This window comes from Cordyceps militaris (assembly GCF_000225605.1).
Source record: "Cordyceps militaris CM01 unplaced genomic scaffold CCM_S00006, whole genome shotgun sequence".
NCBI lineage: Eukaryota > Fungi > Ascomycota > Sordariomycetes > Hypocreales > Cordycipitaceae > Cordyceps > Cordyceps militaris.
This window is the reverse complement of record NW_006271974.1, coordinates 2,837,877-2,859,184: the sequence shown is the minus strand read 5'-3', so window position 1 is coordinate 2,859,184 and position 21,308 is coordinate 2,837,877. Positions and strand designations below refer to the sequence as shown.

General features: G+C 57.6%; 7 protein-coding genes across 7 annotated transcripts; 6 read left to right on the top strand and 1 right to left on the bottom strand.

The window, feature by feature from the left end:
- Positions 1 to 70: 70 nt before the first annotated feature.
- CCM_08156 (nucleolar ATPase Kre33, putative) lies at positions 71 to 3,406 on the top strand (the record flags this gene model as incomplete). Its single annotated transcript, XM_006673295.1, has 3 exons — positions 71 to 90; positions 168 to 353; positions 424 to 3,406. The coding sequence occupies 3 exons, from the start codon at positions 71 to 73 to the stop codon at positions 3,404 to 3,406; spliced, it is 3,189 nt and encodes a 1,062-aa protein (XP_006673358.1).
- Positions 3,407 to 4,289: 883 nt separating this feature from the next.
- On the top strand, positions 4,290 to 5,033 carry CCM_08155 (uncharacterized protein; the record flags this gene model as incomplete). The annotated part of the gene is made up of 1 exon (XM_006673294.1): positions 4,290 to 5,033. The coding sequence occupies one exon, from the start codon at positions 4,290 to 4,292 to the stop codon at positions 5,031 to 5,033; it is 744 nt and encodes a 247-aa protein (XP_006673357.1).
- Positions 5,034 to 6,425: 1,392 nt separating this feature from the next.
- On the top strand, positions 6,426 to 7,663 carry CCM_08154 (uncharacterized protein; the record flags this gene model as incomplete). The annotated part of the gene is made up of 2 exons (XM_006673293.1): positions 6,426 to 6,849; positions 6,915 to 7,663. The coding sequence occupies 2 exons, from the start codon at positions 6,426 to 6,428 to the stop codon at positions 7,661 to 7,663; spliced, it is 1,173 nt and encodes a 390-aa protein (XP_006673356.1).
- A 968-nt stretch (positions 7,664 to 8,631) lies between these two features.
- CCM_08153 (Protein kinase-like domain) lies at positions 8,632 to 10,173 on the top strand (the record flags this gene model as incomplete). Its single annotated transcript, XM_006673292.1, has 2 exons — positions 8,632 to 8,769; positions 8,830 to 10,173. The coding sequence occupies 2 exons, from the start codon at positions 8,632 to 8,634 to the stop codon at positions 10,171 to 10,173; spliced, it is 1,482 nt and encodes a 493-aa protein (XP_006673355.1).
- A 304-nt stretch (positions 10,174 to 10,477) lies between these two features.
- On the bottom strand, positions 10,478 to 13,646 carry CCM_08152 (uncharacterized protein; the record flags this gene model as incomplete). Its single annotated transcript, XM_006673291.1, has 4 exons — positions 10,478 to 10,865; positions 10,903 to 10,935; positions 11,672 to 12,008; positions 12,944 to 13,646. 4 exons carry the CDS (start codon positions 13,644 to 13,646, stop codon positions 10,478 to 10,480), a joined length of 1,461 nt encoding a protein of 486 aa, XP_006673354.1.
- A 1,723-nt stretch (positions 13,647 to 15,369) lies between these two features.
- CCM_08151 (annexin A7) lies at positions 15,370 to 18,092 on the top strand (the record flags this gene model as incomplete). The annotated part of the gene is made up of 5 exons (XM_006673290.1): positions 15,370 to 15,439; positions 15,502 to 16,484; positions 16,548 to 16,825; positions 16,941 to 17,049; positions 17,391 to 18,092. 5 exons carry the CDS (start codon positions 15,370 to 15,372, stop codon positions 18,090 to 18,092), a joined length of 2,142 nt encoding a protein of 713 aa, XP_006673353.1.
- Positions 18,093 to 18,987: 895 nt separating this feature from the next.
- CCM_08150 (uncharacterized protein) lies at positions 18,988 to 20,818 on the top strand (the record flags this gene model as incomplete). The annotated part of the gene is made up of 2 exons (XM_006673289.1): positions 18,988 to 19,209; positions 19,301 to 20,818. 2 exons carry the CDS (start codon positions 18,988 to 18,990, stop codon positions 20,816 to 20,818), a joined length of 1,740 nt encoding a protein of 579 aa, XP_006673352.1.
- Between the last annotated feature and the right edge of the window lie 490 nt (positions 20,819 to 21,308).

Sequence of the window (21,308 nt, the reverse complement as noted above, 5' to 3'; positions counted from 1 at the left end):
AAAGTAGGTAGGCAATTTTTCTGCCATTGCTTGATCGAATTCAACCGCGAGATTGACAGAGCCCAGCAACATGTCTTCTCGAAAGCAAGTGTAAGTCAAGTCAATGACTGTTGAAATAAGTCACAAACATTTTGGTCACTTCTCAGAGCTTGAGCTAACCTTCGCAGCGATCCCCGTATCGGCGCCTTGATTCGCAATGGCCTACAAGAAAAGAAGAGAAGCTTCTTCGTTGTTGTCGGCGACCACAGCAAGGATGTGATTGTGCGCCTGCATTACATCATGTCGCGCGTCGATATCAAGCAGAACAAGTCGGTTCTATGGGCGTACAAGAACAAGCTTCTCAACTTTACCAGGTAAGCAATCGACCACACCGGTTCGAGCCCACAAGGCTTTCCTTGTCGCTAACGTGTATGCCGATTACAGTCACCGAAAGAAGCGCGAGGCCAAGATTAAAAAGGAAATAAAAAAGGGCATCCGCGAAGTCAACGACGAAGACCCGTTCGAGCTGTTCATTTCGCTGCACAACATCCGCTACACCTACTACAAGGAGACGGACAAGATTCTCGGCAACACCTATGGCATGTGCATTCTGCAGGACTTCGAGGCCGTGACGCCCAATATTCTCGCGCGCACCATTGAGACGGTCGAGGGCGGCGGCCTGGTCATCCTGCTGCTCAAGGGCATGAACTCGCTGCGCCAGCTCTACAACCTGTCCATGGACGTGCACGCGCGGTACCGCACCGAGGCCCACGCCGACGTCGTCGCCCGCTTCAACGAGCGCTTCCTGCTCTCGCTGGGCGGCTGCGAGTCGTGCCTCGTCATCGACGACGAGCTCAACGTGCTGCCCATCTCGGGCGGCAAGGACGTCACGGCGCTCCCGCCCCCGGACCTCGACGAGAACACGACGCCCGCGCAGCGCGAGCTCGAGGCCATCAAGGACGACACGCAGGACCGCCAGCCCGTCGGCGCCCTCGTCAAGCTCGCGCGCACCGTCGACCAGGCCAAGGCTCTGCTCACCTTCACCGACGCCATTGCCGAGAAGACGCTGCGCAGCACGGTGGCGCTGACCGCCGCCAGAGGACGCGGCAAGTCGGCCGCGCTTGGTGTCGCGGTTGCGGCCGCGGTGGCCTACGGCTACAGCAACATCTTCATCACGTCGCCCTCGCCTGAAAACTTGAAGACGTTGTTTGAGTTTGTGTTCAAGGGCTTCGACGCTCTGGGCTACGCCGACCACGCCGACTACTCCATTATTCAGAGCACGAATCCCGACTTCAACAAGGCCATTGTTCGCGTCAACATTCACCGTCAGCATCGTCAGACGATTCAATACATTCGTCCACAGGACGCCCACGTTCTCGGGCAGGCTGAGTTGGTTGTTATTGATGAGGCGGCGGCTATCCCTCTGCCGCTTGTGCGCAAGCTGATGGGCCCGTATCTCGTCTTCATGGCTTCGACGATTAACGGTTACGAAGGCACTGGCCGCTCGCTATCGCTCAAGCTCATCAAGCAGCTACGCGAGCAGTCGCGCAGCGCTTCTGCTGGTGGTGCTAATACCGAAATTACAGATCGCTCTACCGGACGTGCGGCCAAGGGCGAAGAGTTCCAGGCTGGTCGCAGGTTGCGAGAGATTACTCTCTCCGAGCCTATCCGTTATGCGCAGGGCGATGGTGTCGAGAAGTGGCTCAACAAGCTGCTGTGCCTCGACGCCCAGCTGCCCAAGGTCAAGGCCGGATCCCCGGACCCTTCTCAGTGCGAGCTCTGGAAACTTAACCGCGATACCCTCTTTTCTTTTCATCAAGTATCCGAGGCTTTCCTCCAGCAAATGGTTGCGCTGTACGTGGCGAGCCACTACAAGAACACGCCCGACGATCTGCAGCTGATGAGTGATGCCCCCGCGCATGAGCTCTTTGTCCTGACTGGTCCTCAATCGGATCAAACTAGCAGACTCCCAGAGCCCTTGTGTGTGATTCAGGTCGCTCTCGAGGGTAAGATTAGCCGAGAAAGTGTATTGAACAGCTTGAGCCGCGGACAAAGGCCCACTGGTGATCTAATCCCCTGGCTTGTGAGCCAGCAGTTCCAAGACGAGAATTTCGCTACACTCTCTGGCGCTCGTGTCGTGCGAATTGCCACCAACCCCGAGTACATGTCCCAAGGCTACGGTTCCAAGGCCGTAGAGCTCCTCATCGCCTACTACGAGGGCAAATTTGCCAACCTGTCGGAGGATGAGGACCAGGTCATGGACGACCGAGTCAGCCGATCTACCAATGCAGAGCTGTCAAAGACGTCGCTGCTGGACGACAACATTGTTGTGCGTGACGCGCTGCCGCCGCTGCTCAACAGCCTGTCACATAAGCGACCCGACAAGCTGGACTATATTGGCGTTAGCTACGGCCTAACCAAGGAGCTGCAAAAGTTTTGGAAGCGGTCTTCGTTTGCTCCCGTATACCTGCGCCAAACTGCCAATGATTTGACCGGCGAGCACACCTGCGTCATGCTGCGGCCTCTGGAGACGGGCGACGACCCGAGCTGGCTCGGCGAGTTCTCGCGTGACTTCCAACGGCGATTTATCTCACTTCTTTCCTACCAGTTCCGTACGTTCAACGTCCAAATGGCTCTCAGCATTGATGAAGCTGCCTCTGCTGGCGCCAAGCTCGACAACACAGAGGTTGCGCCCCTCACCAAAGAGGAGCTGGATAGGCACATGACGCCCTTTGATCTGAAGCGCCTAGAGTCGTATGCCAACAACATGCTCGACTACCACGTCATTCTGGACCTGCTACCCACCATTGCCAACCTCTACTTCAACGGCAAGCTGAAGCAGGGCGTCAATCTGACGGGCATCCAAAAGGGCATCGTCATGGCCATGGGCCTGCAGCGCAAGGACTTTGATGCGGCCTCGCGGGACCTGACGGTGCCCGCGCCGCAGCTGATGGCCATGTTCATCAAGGTCCTGCGCAAGGTGACTACGCACTTTGCCAGCCTCGTCGCCGCGGCCGTGGACGCGGAGATGCCCACGGCGGCGCAGGTCGGCGTCAGCCGCGCCGAAGCCGACGGGGCGCACGACGACGAGGCGGTCCACGACAAGTACGCGCCGCTGACGCTGTCGCTGGACGACGAGCTGGCCGAGGGCGGCCACGAGGCGCTGGCGGAGCTACGGAAGAAGCAGCGCGAAATGATTGACTCGCTGCCGCTGGACCAGTACGCCATTGACGGCGACGCACCCGGGTGGGAGCAGGCCGAGAAGCAGCTCCAGAGCGCCACCAAGGGCGGCAAGGGGGCGGGCGTCGTGAGCGTCAAGTCGGGCAAGACGAAACGCAAGGCAGTCGTGACGGCCGGCGAGGTATACGAGGAGACGTTTGGCGACAAGTCGTCGAAGAAGAAGGCCAAGAAGGCCAAGAAGGCATAAGCGAGCAAGACTGGTCGGAAAAGGGGATATATGTGCCTGCTTCATCTACACTTATTTACACTATAGGCGTTTTGTGTTTCCTTGTTTGCGTGTCCATCTGTTGATGTGAGCACTGTTGTATATAGACACGATCAAAAGAAAGCATGTTTGAGCAGTCGCCGTGGTCAAGAGTGTTGATTGGGTGTCAGAGTGCAGCGTCTGCGACACCCCTTTGCCTGTGCGACTGTTTAATTTGAGACAATCCAGTGCCAATAGGATCTGGGCCTGGAGAGGGTTGCCTTGACTCTGTACGACCCTAGCGACGCCCGCACCCTCCATTGCTGTTTTTGTCGTTCATTACGGCCAGAATGTGTGACGAAGCGGTAAATCCGGGAGCTTGCATCTCTCTCTTGATGAAGCGGCGACGAAATTTAGGCAGGACACGGCGCTGCTTCTCAGCTTGTGCTCACTCGGTGGGCGTTGTTGTTGAGCCAAGGTCGTGCCTCTTCTGGCAGCTGTCAGGTGCTGAGAAGGTGCAGAGGCGGTTTGTCGGTTGGTTGTGTTTGCGCTGCCACCTTGCATCATCTTCACCACTTCACACTCTCCCGTCCAATCAGGCATTCTCTGCTTATTCTCAAAATCATATCTTCAGAATAGTCCTATTGGTTTACTGATTCTCTCCTCGCTTGGCGGACTCCCGAGACGTGGCCCATTAGACAAACCGACCAGCGGAGACTTGAACAAACAGCCCACGACAAACCAACGACAAACTCGTACCTACCAATCAGAGCCCCCCCCCCCCCTCGCGAGCTTCGAAGGGCGCTCTTGCCCCTGGCATCCAATCTCCGTTTGACACAACAAAAACCCCCATTCCGGGCCCCCCGGGCTTTCGGCTCCGCCCCCCATGTGCAGAGCCGTGTACTTGTTCTGCCCGTACTGCCAATTTCGGCGCTTCTTCATGTGGGAGGAGTGCGGCCTGTTCTGGGCGCGCTACATGTTCATCGTCATTGACCAGAACAGCTTTGAGCTGCGGCCGCGGCTGAGCCGCCGCGAGGACGAGCCGCCAGCGTGCGGCCGTCCGTTGCTCGAGCCCCGCGAGCAACTCTGGCGTTTGGGGGGGTGCCCGCGGCTGCCGTACTGCCCGTCGATGCGGATCCATGCCCAGCGACTCGCCGCTCAGCAGAACCAGCAGTCGTCGTCGCAGCAAAAGCCACCGCGAGGCGGCGGCGGCAGCGGCCGGCATGCGCACATGCAGAGAAGACACTATTTCCCCACAACGCCGGTGATGGTGTGCAATGAGTCGGAGGAGGAGGCGCGACGAAAGGAGTTTGCGGCGCGGTACTTTCGAAAGATTCAGGTACAGGTCCGGCCGAGGTCGCCCAGCGTCAAGATCGTGGACGATGCGGACGATGAGAGGAGCGAAGAGGATACGTCAAGCATGGAGTCTGCAAAGGAGCAGTCGCGACGGCAGACGTTCTCCGCGCCAGAGGTGTTTGCGCCGTCGGGGCGGTTGATGCCCGGCCACGGGCTCTCAGAGGGCTCCGAAAGCACGGAAATCGAGTCTGGTTCCGAGATGGACAGCGTCGACTGGAACGAGCAATACAAGCGACTCTTGGTGCACAAGATTTCTCCCGCACAGTCGGTCTGAGTAACACTCCTGGTGGGCTCCCGAGACATTTCTCATACTGTTGTACAACGTCGGGAATGCACAAGAGAAGACTTTCCATCGTTTTAAATCCTGCGACGCCAGCGATTTCGGTGTAGGCTTTTTACAGACACCAACCATGATGGGCAGTGGTTGGTAGGCCGTTTGTGCGAAATCATGATAGCCAAGTGCATCAATGGCAAGCAAGTCGGAGACCCATGACAGGGTTACAATGGAATATCTACGGAGATGGGAGAAATACCGAGGGCTCGTTGGCTTGATGTTGATGGTTGGATGGCGCGTGGTTGAGCTGTGAGGACGGGGGCGCTCATGCGCGATACGGAAGAGACAGCGAGCCTTGGTGATATTCGTCGGGAGCATTGAGACGTTGATGATGCAGAGAATGCCTGGATTTGTAATACAGAGCGCTAGAAATAATGAAAGCTTGTAATTTCCCGTACTCCTTTTTTTTTTGGATAGAGAATACGTAAAGGCACCAGCGGATGTGGACTTGAACCTGTGCCTAGTCCCGGTGAACCAGCAGATGTAAATAAAAGAATAAGATGGATTTCTTCAATTTTTGGTTTGCGCTTGCAAGATTCTGTACGACACCAAGTTGGTTGCAGTCAGCGCGGGTTGATATGACCTTGGCATGGGGTCCAACTTTGCTACATACACTGCAATGCATATCATAAGCGCATGTATAGAAACAGAGAATTGCTCACTAGAAGATGTTGGCTCCTAAACCCCGATTCACTCATGCTACAAGACGCTTAACCGCGCACGCAACGCCCAATGGCAGATCTCTATAGGGTAGCTGACGGGACCATCGGGATCAAGCCCGACGACGTCACTTGGCGACGGCCCCCGATCTGGCAGGGCGACGACGGTCCACCCACTAGTTGAAACAAGTCAACGAAAAGAACAAGGAGCCCAATCACAGTTACTAATGTGTCCTTCTCTAGCGTGTCAGGTAAGCAGTGGTGGATGCGGATGGGCAGGGAAAAAAGTCCATGGGAAAAAAAAGCCGCTTGCACCGGGACACGCGGGATTGGCTCTTCCTTTTTACTCATTCCGGGATTTGACGAGGGGGGGAATGTTCTTCCTTCTCGCCGCTCAATTCAATTCCTTGCATCTGTCATCTTTCTACCCTCATTCCTGACAGAAACCTACCAGCTTGGCAAAACAATTCAGGGTCAGAGTTCCGTTTCATCCCCGTATTAGCTACAGAAAGCAAGTCAAAGCGCCCCATAAAAAAAAGCGTCAGCAAAAAAGTGCGCCATTGCGCATCATCATCAACCAGAAACCCTTTTCTTCTTCCTTTCTCCCCCCTTCTTTCTCTCCCTTCGCGTCAGCTCTTCTTGCCGCCTTCCATCCCCCACCACCACCATCGCCATGCTCTTCTCTCTGCTCGTCGGCGCCGTGGCCCTCTGCGGCGCCGCCGTGGCCGCGCCGCCTCCCGCCGCGGTCATGACGCCGGCGGCCGTGCTCGACCGTCGCGACCCGGCCGGCGAGCTCGATCCGTGGGTCAGCGTCAACGAGGACCCGTCGGCGACGACGCTCACGCCGCAGTGGACGACCGACGGCGAGGGCAAGTCGACGCTCAAGGACGCGGCGCCGTCGAGCCTCACCGGCTCCGTCTTCTCCTTCACCACGCTCGGCGAGCCCACCACCACCACCGGCGACCCGCCCAACCCGACGGCGACCAACAACAAGGGCACCGGCGCCTTTACCCTGTGCTCGAAAAAGGACAGCAGCCTCGATCCGTTTTGCCGTCCGCGCGTAAACTCGACCCTGGAGCCCGGCAACGTCTACTACCGTGCGCAGCAACCCCCCCCGAATCGTTTCTGTTTACCCGTTGACCCGCAGCTAACCAAACCGCAGTCACTTGGGACCCCGAACACTACGCCAGCAAGCTCAACGAGTCGTACTCGCTCACCGTGCAGGTCAAGCAGCAGAACCGCACCACCAAGGAATGGGTGTTCCTCACCGACTTTGACCAGACACACGTGCCCGCCAAGCAGGGCTACTTCCCCTTTGCCGTCGGCGACAAGCTGCTCGACGGGCACGACAGCAACAACATCACGGTGACGCTCCAGCGGCGGCTCAACAGCACCATTGGCGACCCGGACGACGTCACGGCCGCGTACCCGCTCACCGTCACCCGGTTCAAGTTCCCGGCCACGGCGCCCAACAACGGCGCCGTCGGCCACTCCCTCACCATTGCCCTGCCCGTCGTCTTCGGCACCATCCTGCTGCTCGTCGTCGGCCTCGCGCTGTGGAACCGCAAGACGCGCCGCATCCACCTCGGCGCCATCCTGCCCCGCAAGAGCGCCCGCGGCTACTCGGGCCGCTCGGCGCGTCGTCGCCGCATGTTTGGCGCCGCCGCCCCCGGCGCCACCGACGCCGATCATGATATCCAGCTCGGCAACGGCTTTCCCGACGACGGCCCCGTGTACCGCGACGCGCCGCCGCCGCAGGCTGGCTACCGCCACCGCGCGGACAGAGATAGCCTCGACAGCCTGGACGCCTCGCCGGTGCGTGACAGCTTCCAGCAGCAGGGCATCACGGGCGGCCGCAACGTGTTCCGCGACGAGATGGATCGTCAGCAGCATGAGCGCAGCGGGTTTTGATGGCGCCTACCCCTCGATGACTGGGTAGCAGCTGTGAAGAAGGATGTGTGAGAGTACGGGAGACGGAGAAGCGATGCGGGCTGAACGTAGGCGGAGAAAGCGCTGCCACCATGATAGAATAGGCGTTGGGACGGGAATGATTGAATTTTTTGTACGTGGCATTCTTTCTACCATGCTGCCTGTATCAACTAGAATGGGGTTTTTCGTATAATGACGCAGAAGAAGGATATGATCTATGTAAGAAGCAATGGGCCTATGCCATTTCATGTAACAATTCAGCAGAATAATGTCCATCCTATTTGATACTGCATACCTTGACGCCAGACTCGGACTTGTGATTTGGGACTCAATAGGTCTTTGCTTGCCCACGAGGACCATTTGGCCGGCCCAAGGCAATCCCATCGTGAATGCTGGCTATATAAGCAATGTGATTCCCTTAGGGTTACCAAGCATCAGCACAGTCACGACGTTAACCTCTGTGGTGACTTGTTACTGCCGAGGTTGCTAGGTAGAAGCTTGGGCCTAGTTCATGCTAGTGAATTTATTCTCATGGCAGCCTTGTCAAGCTGGCTCTAGTTCTAGTTAGATACAGTCAATCGTTTATGCAATACCCTCTCTTGACAAGTACATTTTGAGTAACGGTACCGTGAATATTATTTGCCGCATGATTCCAGGCCAGCTCTCATTCACAGGCGCGTGATGTATATGCGCCAACAAGGCTCAGCGCTTACTACCAGTTTTATCCAGGGTAGATAGCTACAAGTTATTCTCCGTCCCATTCGAGGCTGCCAGGCCGCTTAAATGTACCTATATATCTGATCATGTACAGTGTATCACTGGCTGTCTGAATACCCCTGCTTGCTTGTCTGCCTCGACAGCCTTTGGTCTTCAAGGCTGAACATCATTCTCTTTTTCAGATTTCTGAGAAGAAATACCAACACTCGGTTGACAAGTGCAACTTCTGTACCATGCCATCCCTGTGGCCTTGTGATGTTGGAGGCTGCCAACGCCCTGCCGTCCAGAACCAAGGGAATTGTGAACTCTGCGGCAAGCATCTTTGCCGTCTTCATATCCAGCACCAGTGGCACAAGTGCCCCAGTCCAGAGGTACTGTGAATTTTCCATACTCTCTAAATTCAGGGAATTCCTATTCACACCTTGCTCTAGTTAAATTGGAAAGAGTACGCCGACCAGTACGCCGCCGGCGAGGCACAGCGCCTAGACGCGCTGTGCCGCCAGATCAATGGCGAGAAGCTCTGCGCGCGCGCGTCACGCCTCCGTGGCGAGCCGCCAATACCGTGCCAAGTCGATCTCTCTCCCAAAACGTTATCAAAGATGATGGGGGGCCAAAACTGCCACGCAGACGTTGTGTTTGCCGACGGCGTGGTGTGGATTGTGCGCTTTCGACTCGTTGCCCCAAGGGCACCGCCGCCGCACGTACGCGACTACGTGCTCCAAAGCGAGGCCGACACTATGAAGTATCTGCAGCTTCATACCAGAATCCCCTCACCCCGTGTGTATGACTGGGCGTTGGCGTCTGACCCTGCTAATGAAGTCGGCATCGGGTACATCTTGATGGAGAAGCTCCCGGGCACGCCGCTGAACTGGCAGGGCGCGACGGCGGCGCAGAGGAGCAAAATCGTGCAGCAACTGGCGGATATTATGCTTGAAATAGAGAGACACCCCTTTAGTCAGCTAGGATCGCTCATCGATTCACAAGCCACTTCAGGAGGCGAGACCGGCGCCACGTCCACCCAATCCGCGATCCAGGTCCGTGGTCTGGCGAAGCACTCCACGTCCAAGTCCGGCATCAACGGCGGCCCTCTCGGACCCTTCCGCTCCTCGGCTTTAGCCTTTCGCGCCCAAGTCGAAGCCTACCTCGGCATGATATACAGAGGGGAGATTGGCACCGCCGGCAACGCGGTCGACGTATTCCTCGCCCACCGGTTCCGGCTCGACAACGCGGCGGAGGACCGAGTCTGGGGCCACGACGCGAACCCCGCCAGCGAGCGCTTCTATCTCAAGCACGCCGACGACAAGGGCGACCACATCCTGGTGAGCGCCGACTTTGACATTGTGGGCATCATCGACTGGGAGTGGTGCGCCACGGCGTCCAAGGCGGAGGCGTTTGCCTCGCCGTGCATGATGTGGCCGGTCGCCGCCTTTTACGACGGCTCCAACGCGCTCGCCGACGAGGAGCGGCTGCTGGCCGGCGCGCTGCGCGAAAAGGGCCGCGCGGACCTTGCCGACTGCGTCTTGCGCGGGCGCGCCGTCCAGAGGCTGCTGTTTGCGCTCGGCCCGGTCGCCGCCGCACATGAGGCGACCAAGACGTGGGCTAGCCTGTTTATGGGCATGAAGCGCGCGCTGGATGGGAAGGGCGAGGAGAGGTTGGGACAGGAGGAAGAGGAGTGGGAGCAGTGGAAGGCGCAGGCCCTCCGGGAGTGGAAGGATGAGCCTTTGCTGCAGGCTGTGCTGGCTGGCGGACAAGTCGGGGTAGCGGACCCGAAGTGACGGAGTGTCAAAGTAAATCAGATAGTGAATGGCGTTCTGCACATGGTTCTGTGCTCGGAAATTCATGGACCAACCACATGTACACAACTGATGCCTGGAGCAAGCATGTAAGTCGGCAGTACCCGAGCCAAGATATAGACGTGAAAATGAAGACGACGTAAATTTGTTGTATCTTCAGAAACATAAAGCACATTTGGTACTATTCATAACTCGTTTCAATCATGACAAAAAAAAAGGAAAATGCGGCATGTGTTGCCATTCGTCCGTAGTCCTCCTCAAGCCCGATCCCCATTCCTCCTTCCTCTTACCCCAACCACCACATCCATCCCAACACGGCCCCGAATACCCCCCCCCTCGAAGCCCAGCGGCGGACCCCCGCGCTCGTCGTCGGCGGCCCGCCATTCTTATCCACGCTGCCGTCGTGCTGTATGCGGAAATCCCGCGTGAGCCCGGCGGGCGCGCACGTCGTGCCCTTGGCGCAGGGCATGACGACGCTCCAGCGGCCGGCGGCGCAGCGCTGCCAGCTGGTCGTCATGCAGTTCCACTGGCCCTCGTCCGAGCACGACGAGCCGGCCGCGTTCCGCTGCTGCTGCTGCCGGGCCGCGAGGGCGGTGGCGGGTGCTTGCCCGTGGACGGCGAGAGCAACCTGGGCCACGAGGAGCATCCACACTAGGCAGGACAGCTGAAGAAACCTGTGCATTTGTTTGGGTTTTTGGTCCTGATATTCACAGGAGCATGGTTTTGTTCTTGGTGCTGCCTGAGCTGGGTTATGTTGTTTTTAGGTCGGGTATGTGGCCCGGTGTCGGCTTTCATGAAAGGACAGGGAAGAAGTGCTGTTGTGTAGTCTTGCACATGCGAACCAGCATTCATGTACAATGCCAGAATACACGGCCGGAGCAGGTATTTGTAGGTGAAGAACTGTTGCACAACGGGGACCTCTTATACGGGCATGACTCGGTGTAGCCACACAGACCCCCTCTGCATGGTTCGGCGTATTGGTGCCCAAGACTTTTTGCCAGCAGCGAGATTTCCCCACAACGGCTCCGGTATGGAGACGAGGTGGATGGACTTCCGATTGGAAAGGTGCATCGACGGGGGAGAATAAATGCAGCTTATTAGCGGAAAGTCGGTGTGGTGGGTGGGCAAAGAGTGGTATCATGCGGAGGCTGGCTTGCATCTTGGGCATGGGCTGGGTGCCTGAGATTCAGGTACCCGATGTCACGGCGAGGAAGTTTCTATATATTGTGTAATTCTGAATCAATTCAACCGTCCTTGTTCACTCCAAAGCTAGCAAAAAATCAAATCTGTAAAAATCGTAGAGTGGCATCTTCAAGAGCAAATGCGCATCGACATTCCTCGCATTCCGCTCCCGCCGGGGTGGAGCCACCCGCCGGCCGTCCCGTCACCGCCCATTCCCTCTACCATAAAAAAAAAAAGACGAAATAACTACAAAAAAGCCGCCTTCCCCCCCCAGAAAGAGTCCCGCCTTCTCCCTCACGCCCTCCCCTCGTCGTCTTTGTCATCGCGCTGCTGCTGCTGCACCGCGCGCAGCTCCGCCTGGTACTCGCTCTGCAGCCTCCTCTGGGCGCGCCGCCGCAGGCAGTACATGGCCAGCCCGCCGAGCGCGACGCTGGCGGCGACGAGCGCAATCAGCAGGCCGACGAGGATGGTCTTGTGCGCGGCGTCGGCGTCGGAGAGGCGGCTGTCGACGGGCACGTACGTCGGTAGTTGCTGCTGCGGTGCGGTGCTGGTGGTGGGAGGCGTCGTGGTAGATTCTTGTGCGGTGGAGGATGATGCGTGGAGCTCCTGGCCGATGAAGCCCAGTTCCATCATGGCTGTAGATGTATGTCTGTGAGGTGTATCTTTTCAAAATAAGAGAGAGCGAACGCTTGCTGCCATGTGCTTTGTGAGAGTTCAAGTTAGGAGAGAGGAAAAGTTGGCGGACGATGGGTTGGCTCGCCGTGTTGATAAGAAGGGCCAGCCGATTCACATTCATTGCGATACGGGGGGGAATCCCGCGTGGCAGGGAATCGGGTGCTACATGGCTTTCGTCTTGCCATTGTTCACGACATGGTTCGGCGCGATGCAGCACGCTGATGAAAGAACAATCGGAAACCGGCCCGTTTGCAGCGTTGGTTGGCAATGCAGCAGGCCGTCGGTGCGGCACCGCATATTGTGTCACTTGCTGCTGAGCAGGCCGGCCGCCATCCACTTTCTGCATCCCACATGGTTTGATCAATCTGAACGATGGTCGTATTAAGTAAGTAGTTGTCTAATATGCAAGAAGAAAGAATATGGTGTCTATACAACGACAAAAGAAATATCAAAATGGCAATGGCACTCACGGCCGAGGCACATTAGCCACCACTGCTCTCGGCAGTGCCTTGAAAAAATTGCCAGCTTGTCGCCGGATAAATGAAACCAGACGAAATGAAACCTGGCGAAAACAGCCCGTTGTAGAAGTAGAAGATGGGCAGGGAAAAAATGCCTTGGTGCGCGCCTCGTATCACCCCTCATTTCACCAGTTTGGTACATGTCGTGAGACCTTCACTCTGCGTATTCGTAAATCCCTCGTTTCAAGTCGTCACTCATCATTAATGGCGGCCGGTGGCGTTGGTCGAAGGATACGGGGGGTGCCACCGCCCATTGTCAAAAGAGTGCGTCCATTGCCCGTCGTCGTACGGTTTCGCGGAAGACGAGGATGGCGTGGCAGTCGTTGACAGAGTGCCGGTCGGGACAGCGGTGGGGTATTGCACATTGGGTTGCGTACCGGACGCTGCTGTGGGAGTAGTTGGTGTGTCGATGGCTTGGGAAGAGAATGTCGAGGGGATTTTGGCCTCGGTGGTGGACTCCGATGTTGTCGGAACAGAGCTTGATTCTGTAGAATAGGCCTTCTCGCTCGTGGACGTCGTCCCGGGAGTGGTCGATGAGCTGCTAGTCTCGGTGCTAGTCTGCAGCGTTGTGGACGAGCCCGAGACAGTAACAGTAATGGGCTCGATAATGGTGGTAGACACGATAGTCGTAGCTTCAATAACCGTCGTCGGAACAGTCACAGTCTTGGTATCGTTTAAAGTGCTCGTGACAACAACAGCCGGCAACGTCACCGTCTGCACCTCCGCCGTCACCGTCACATATTGGGTGACGGCATCTTGCGCCTGCGTCACAGTGTCCGTCACCGTCACCGTCACAGTCGCAGCGCTCTGCGACGAGGGATAGCCGCCGCGGCCGGTTGAGGTCGGATTGCTCGCGCCGCTGGTGCTGCCGCCAGCATCACCGCCGGGGTTGGCGCCCGACTGCGTGGCAGGGCCGGGTTCCAAGGGAACGACCGAGTACGTGGGCACTTTTTGGTTAACTTTAGCGTAGTCGGCGATGGCGGCGTCGCGAGCCGAGTTGTATATGCGGATCCGAGGAAAGGCAGCCGTGCTGGCGATGCAGCTCGAAAGGCCAACCAGGAGGGTGGCAGAGGTGCGCATTGTGAGAGAACTTGGGAGTTGCAACAAGTAAGAGAGAGAGAAAGCAGCTCAATGCCGCAGAGGCTTCAATGGGTAGCGACCCGAGTGTTGTATCGGCAATGAGAAAAAAAACGAAGCTAGATCAAGTAGTTGAGAGCTGTTGGGAGGCAACGTTGATCGATCGCGGAATGGCAAGATGATCAGCGAGGGGAAAAGGAAGATCGGATATGCAGAAGAAGTGAAGTGTCATGAGTCGCACATGCATGGGCGCGAGGCCCTTTTTCCTCGCCGCCCATGATGGGGGCTGGCAAACACGATGCCAAAAAGTATCGTGTGAAATCGGTGGCTGGGAAAGACAGTCGCGAAATTTACTTGGGTGGTTGGCGTGCGCTTTGCTCACTGCATGGCTGGAAAGGGAAAGTCTACAGCGGGCGACAGTGGGGCGAACCAGCTGAGCAACGCTAGCGCAAGTGCTTTCAGCGGTTGCAGTGGGGAGCATCGAGCGCTGCAGGTGCCATCTCTTTCAAGTGAACAGCAGTCCCTGCGCTAGCTTTTCAGTGGGGTCCTTGCAGTGAACGGACGCGGCCACCAGCCACCAGCCACCAGGAAGTTAATATTGAATATTGCTTTGCTTCCCATGTCCGCGCTTGCATAGCTTCATGCACGACATTTCCGATGGAATGTCATCCTCCGATCCTTTTTCACACTCTTCGGATTGTCTCCATTGTCTCTTGTCGCCGTCGCAGCCCCCTGTCTTTTTTTTTGTAGCATCTGATAGCTAGTTCGGTTGCGTCGTGTAAGTGGCGAGCTCTGCCACAACTTTGTTTCAACGGTTCTTGTGGCGGTGCTGCAGGTGGCGTCGCGCCCGTCAGGTGGGTGGCTCGGCTGGTTGTGCCCCGCCATTGATTTCTCAGACAATGCGTCGCCCTGGCCAAGGGAGGCATCACGCTCAGCATAACTAATTTCATTGTGCAAAGGTGGTAGACTGAGGAGGGAGTGTCTTGAGGAAGTAATCGAATCACCATCTTGATGTATGTCTATTTCGCGGTTGTTGCGGTACTGTTCACTATTGCTATTGCTACCGGGATGGCGCTGGCCCACGACCTGGTAGGCTGCTCTCCGGGATAGTCTACATATCGTGGGAGACCACCACTGGAGCTTCCATGGGAAATCGCACTACAGAGTAAGTATTGGGATATAGTCAATCTATTCCTGTCTCTTGTTCAAGCTGTTTTATCTTTCGCAACTTGGCTCTTTCGCCTCACTCCTACCTACACCACTACAAAGCCAAGGCTGCCCTCGGTGGGCCCTCGAGCTCCAGCTCCGCCTCGGCATATCCGCCCAAACCTACTTTGCTACGCAAAACCGACCAGAAATCAGCCCAGGCAAATCTAGTGCCAGAAATTATACTGCCAAGCTGCCAGTGGCGTCGCCGATCGAAACCGCCATTGGACAGCCTCGACTGACGGGCCCTCGTCGTCTTGTGCCTGCTAACACGGCGGGTCACTGTGAGCCGCAGCAAGCTGGAGGGGCCCTATGTAAGCTGTGCACGCCGTCATCGTCGTCATCCCCCACGTCGCCATAACTTTTCCTTGGCCGTTTTTTTCCTCATTCACGCGACTTGTCAAAATCATCGCAGACGCTCCCTACAACCCATCCTTTGAGGGAGCATTGCTACACTCTCTGCGCGCCGTCGCCGAACAAACCACTTCAAGACACCTAGTTTTCTACCCCTCACTTTCTTATGGCGTACCAACAAGGCTACGGTGGCCAAGGCTACGGTGGCCAAGGCTATGGGGGCCAAAGCTATGGCCGTGAGTTGCAAATTTATGGTGAAATTTTCTACAAATAAACTGACGGCCGGTGCGCTTCGCAGAACCGCCGCCTCCTCAGGGCTACGGTCCGCCGCCTCCCCAGCATGGCGGCTATCCTCCCCAGCTTGGCCAATATCCGCCTCAGCATCAGCAATATCCTCCACAGCACGGGGGCTACAACCAGCCGCCGCCCGCCCAATACCCGCCCCCTCACCAGCAGGGCTACGGCCAGCCGCCGCCGCCTCCCCAGAACTATGGCCAGCCACCGCCTGCCCCGTACGGCGGCCACCACCAAGCACCCGCGTACGGCGCGCCGCCGCCTGCCCAGTATGGCGCGCCGCCGCCCGCCGCGGGGCCTCCGACGCCGCCCTCACTCGGCTACGGCCCGCCGCAACACATCAACTGGGACGGGACGGGTGACGCGCAGGCGCTCCGCAGCGCCATGAAGGGCTTCGGCACCGACGAAAAGGCGCTGATCCAGGTCCTTGCCAACAAGGACCCGCTGCAGGCCGACGCCATCCGCGAGGCGTACGCCCGGCACGTGCGGCGCAACTTGATCGACGACCTCAAGTCGGAGACGAGCGGCTACTTTGAGCGCGGCCTGCTGCAGCTCGCGCGCGGGCCGCTCCTCGCCGACGTGTACGGCCTGTTTGACGCCATGTCGGGCCCGGGCACCAAGGAGCTCGTGCTCAATGATATCCTGCTGTCGCGCTCCAATGCCGATCTCAACGCCATCAAGCAGGCCTACTACAAGACCTTTCACCGCAGCCTCGAGGACACGGTCAAGGGCGACTTGAGCATGAAGACGGAGCGCCACTTCATGATGGTCCTGGCCGCCAACCGCGCCGAGGACTCGGCGCCCGTCATCCCCCAGCAGGTCGATGGCGATGTCATGGAGCTGTACAAGGCGACCGAGGGCAAGATGGGCACCGACGAAATCCTCGTCTGCAGCATTTTTACCAGAAGCAACGACAACCAGCTGCGTGCCATTGCCCACGCCTACAAGCAGCGCTTCAACAAGGATCTCGAAGCCGTTGTCAAATCCGTACGTAACAGCGAGTTGTATTTATAGGTTGTCGTGTTCGCTGACTACTGACAACTGCAGCAGGAATTTTCTGGCCATATGAAGGACGCTCTCCTCTTCCAGCTCGGCCACGCCGTCGACAAATACATGCATGCCGCCACGCTCTTTGAAGATGCCATGGCGGGCATGGGCACCAAGGACCAGCTTCTCGTCGGTCGCGTCGTGCGATACCACTGGGACCGCCATGAGCTGGCGAATATCAAGGGCGCTTATCAGCAGCGCTTCCATCGCAGCCTGGCTAGTCGCATCAAGGGCGAGACGTCGGGCGACTATGGCCGGCTGATGGTCGCTTGTATTGGCGAGTAAAGGCGGACACGGGTACCTAGGTACAGCTCGAAAAGAGGGGAAGCAACTGACAACCAGTTTTATGATTTACGTTACTTGTATGCTATTGAGTATTTTGATAATTTTTGGTAGCACTTTACGATTTGTACAGCGGCCGAGACTACGGCCAACACATGCGAATATCAGAGATGCATTCACTGAGCAGCAACTGCCCGCTTTGCTTCCTATTTTGATGAACAGCGTGCGTGATGCCTTGGAAAACATATATGGTGACTGCTGCAGCCTATTTTGGCCCAGTGACTGACGCATTTGCAAAGCTGCGCCTTGGTTGAGGCAGGTGCTGAACACGAAGTGACTCGGCAGCTCGCACCTGCATTCACATAGGGACGAAGCAGCACCCAACACCACGATAGACTTGGGAGTCTCCTCTCTGCGACATGCACTATTATGCACCGTCATTTATACCTCTTTTGAAAGATATGAGAAGCAGTTTGGTCTAGCATTTGTCACTTTACCAGTATGACTTTAGCCAAGAAGCCCAGTCAACCACGGGCGTGCGCGGCGGACGAATGTTTCGACAAGCCTTGTTCGGGTACGATCCTCGAGTGCGTCGAAAGCTTTCCCTGGTCGGACCAGGATACCTTTTATACCAAACTATTCCAAGCGTGGGACAGTCTCCCCCTCCAGGATGCGGCTACTGAAACCGGGCTGCTGATTGAGCTCGACTACGTGATTTCGCGGTTCGACAACTACATTGAGCACAGCGACATCGGCTTCCGGTCGTGGGTCAAGCGTCACCAGCTCGCCATGGAGATTGGGCTGGTCGAGACGCCGACGTGGCCCAAGCTGTACGCAGAACAGGGCGGCAAGAGGAAGTGGCGGGACGAGGTCTGGGTCCGCCGGTACAGCTTTCTGGTCCACCAGCGCGACGTGATTGCCAAATGCAGGCTGCAGAGCATGGCGAGCGGCCGGCTGGCGGACAAGAAGAACTTTTTTGGACTCGGGTGGGCGTATCCGCGGGAGACTGTGCGCACGGTGCAGTCCAAGTACCCGGCGCGCCTGCGGGATCGCTGGTACGAGCCGCTCGACTGCTGCCTCGCGCGTATGGCGACGGAATCGGGCGGAAACCTAGACGTGGAGACGCTTCGCCAGGAGTTTTGGGGGACTGGCGGCGCGCCGGCGGGCAACCCGGGTACGAGGAGCGATATCAAGAGGAAATGTGAGGAAGAGGCAGAAGCCAAGCATGTCGACTACGTTGAAAGCGGCATTGGAAGTAGAGTCTGAGCCGAAGTTGGTGGGTGGTGCTTGAAATGGCGAAATTGAAAGCTGCAAAACGTCAAAAGTTTGAGATCAAGATTGGCTTGGGCTAGTAACGACTAGTAACTACCTAGGTAGTTACTAGTCAATAACGACATAAAAGTCGGATGAAAATAGCATCAAGTAAGGTACAAGGTTACAAGGGGTTACAAGGGCTGATATAGCAATATAAGAATCCGCAAAAATAGCTTCATAAAACAGGAGTTTTAATTGGCTAGTCATGCGGGCCCCGCAGAAATTAGTAAGAATTTTCGCGCCATCGAGCGGACCCTTTATTGATGCCTGATGCCTAATTAACCAGGCAGAGATAATATTTGGACGGTTGTGATTGGCTGTTGGCGAAACACGCTAACATCTGAATACCGCCTGTCTGCCCGGCTTAACTTGGGCAAGGAACGCGGTACGCATCACCAGGGGCTTTCTCATCAGGCGTGTCGAATATTGAGAGACAGTTCGAGGCCGCCATTTTCTCTGCATCTGTTTTTGAATTACCAGAGGTGTCGCGCTGAAATACTTGGGCGTGCCTGCCAAACGACGGAAACCTGTTGCACGTGCTCGTCCACCACAACATTCACCACAAACCGCGTCTCAGCACGAGAGCAAGATAGCTTCATTCACTGCCGAACACGAGAGCAAGATCGCTCATTCACTGCTACCTAGACACGGCGACGACATCTTACCCTTCATCCAAAGCAAGCGGCACTCACTTTCCTACTAGGGTACACTTGTTCCTGCTGCGCCGCTCCGCCCGCATCTCACACCAGTTACAGCCCATGAATGTTGCGCCTCAAGTTGATCAAGTCGCAAGCGAAACCCGTTGCAACTTCACTCTTTCCCACGCACCGCTGCCGCCGCCGCAGCCATGGCTCAGCAACGGCCGGCCCCAGGGCATGCGCAAACTGCGCTGCCGCCGTTTAGCTTTCCGTCGCCCAACCTGATGCCCGCAAACCAGCACAGCTTCAACGACGCCGTGGCCCATGCCAAGGCGACAATGAGGAGCTTCGACCCGGCGGTGCTGCGTCAGGCCGTCCGTGAGCTGTGGGAGTTGACGCTTGTCGGATCCGAATACCACAGCTCCTTTCTTGTAAGCCAAAAATCAAACAATTCTTTTTATAAATAACAGTCTTCAACTTTCAGATGGCTAACGAAATGGTACGCTACCAAAAACTATATAGTGCAGCACACTGTTTCACAGAGCGCCCCCGGCCATCTTGAGCCGCACCATTGAGCAGCATGGTGCTCGCCTGGTCCGGAATTCGGCCGGCCCGCTGGCCAGGCACCTGAGGCGGGAGGACCTCGACATGATGGCGCCGAGCCTCATGTCCAAGCTTAGCAACACGTTTCTGGATAAGGCGCTCGCGCTGCGCCTCGAGTCCATCGGGGCGCAGCCGCTCGTTAACGCGCTCGGCCGGGCGGAGCGCTTGGGCTACGACACTCGCGACGTGGTGACGGATGGGGGTGTTGGTGGTAGCCAGTCTGGTAGCCGCGGCCCCGCGGCCCGGCAGGAGAGGGTGATTCCCACGGCGAATCCGATCCCGCCCCCCTCGCCGTCTATGTTACCGGCGCAGCAGCAGCAGCCAGCGCCAACTGGTAATACCCTTCGTCTCCCGTCTGCCGCCGACTTGGCGAGGCTCGGCATCGCCCACTGCGACAGCTGCAACCGGCCGTGCGGCGGGATCAAGGCACTGCTCTCTCACCGACGCAGCGGGCTCTGTGGCACGGCGCCCGTACCGCTCCACAAGCTCGGTAAAGAGTATTGCTTGTTCTGCGGGCAGCGCTTTCTCGGCCAAGGCGGGCTGGCGTACCACCGCAGCAACAACGTCTGCGGCATTTATATGGACGAGCACGCGCAGGTCCTGATAGCGCTCCTTGCGGATGCCGAACGTATCTTGAATAGCAGGCAGCCGCCGCCGCCGCCGCCGCCGCCGCAAGTCAAGGCCGCGACGACACCCAAGCCAGGGCCGGCCGCGAGCAGCCAGTCGATGACGCCGCAGCGGGCGGCGGAATCCAAGGACCCGTACGCGAAGCTGACACCCACCCTGCGGCTCGCGCTCGACGTGGCGCTGACGCGTGTCGAGCACCAGTACGCTGAGGGCATTGAGAAGGCGAAGCAGCTGCACCCGGACGCGCAAAAGGCCGAGATGGCTCGCCTGAAGAACCTATACAACAACAAGCAGAGCATGACGCGGAAAAAGTTTGGTATTCGGCTGCGGGAGCGCCGCTCCAAGTCGGAGATTGACGAGGAGCGCAGTCGCATGCTCAGCACGGACCCCCAAACGCCCGTCACGCCGGGCTACCGGACGCACTCGGAGGCGACGGGCACGCCGCGGTCGATGGGCAGCGCGAGCAGGCAAGGGACACCGAAAACGGTGCTTCTCACGGAAATGGGCAACAGGGAGCGCACAGCTTCGGCGTCGACGGCGGTGGTGGCCCCAGCGCCGGAGAGTGCGGGGACGGGGGCGCGACCGCCGCCGCTGCCCATGTCGATTGCTGGATCGCACACGGCGCCGGTTCGGGCGCCGCCGGAGGCGGCGACGAGCAAAGCAATCGACCCGGAGCCAATTGAGATTGACGACGACGAGTATGAGGAAGTGGATGTGGAGGAGAGCGTGGACGAGGATGCCAACGCCGAAAAGTCGCCAACTGGAATGGATATTGATGAGGCTGAGCAGTCGCCGAATCAGGACCACTAACCGGCCCGCGGCATCTTCTTCCTCGACGCCGTCGCCGCTCGTACGCGGCGCCCACCACCACCTAAAAGGGGCAGTTGTTGACTTGGATAGCTGCGAATTTGCGACGGAGCCAATCCGCGAGATGCCATGTTAACACGGCCCGCGGCAGCTATGCAAGTCCGACTGCGTGGCGGATTGCTTATGCAGCGCACTGGATGGATTTGAAGAACTTTGCTCGGTCTCTTTACGATACCTTGACGGCATCCGACGGGGCTGAGTTGTACCATGCAACCCACCAAGAGGAGGGGGGGGGGAGCGTGGGCGTCGTTTAGTTGTTTTACTCGAAGGCATTTTCGCATACTGCAGGGGTGGCAGCGCTCTTCCCGACACATGTGACTGGGACTTCTTTTTCATTCATTCGTTGTGTACTTTTATACTTTTATTACTTGAAAAGTCTGGCTGGCGCATAATGGGCATTTTACAGCATCGGAATGGGATGAAGCGGGTTTAC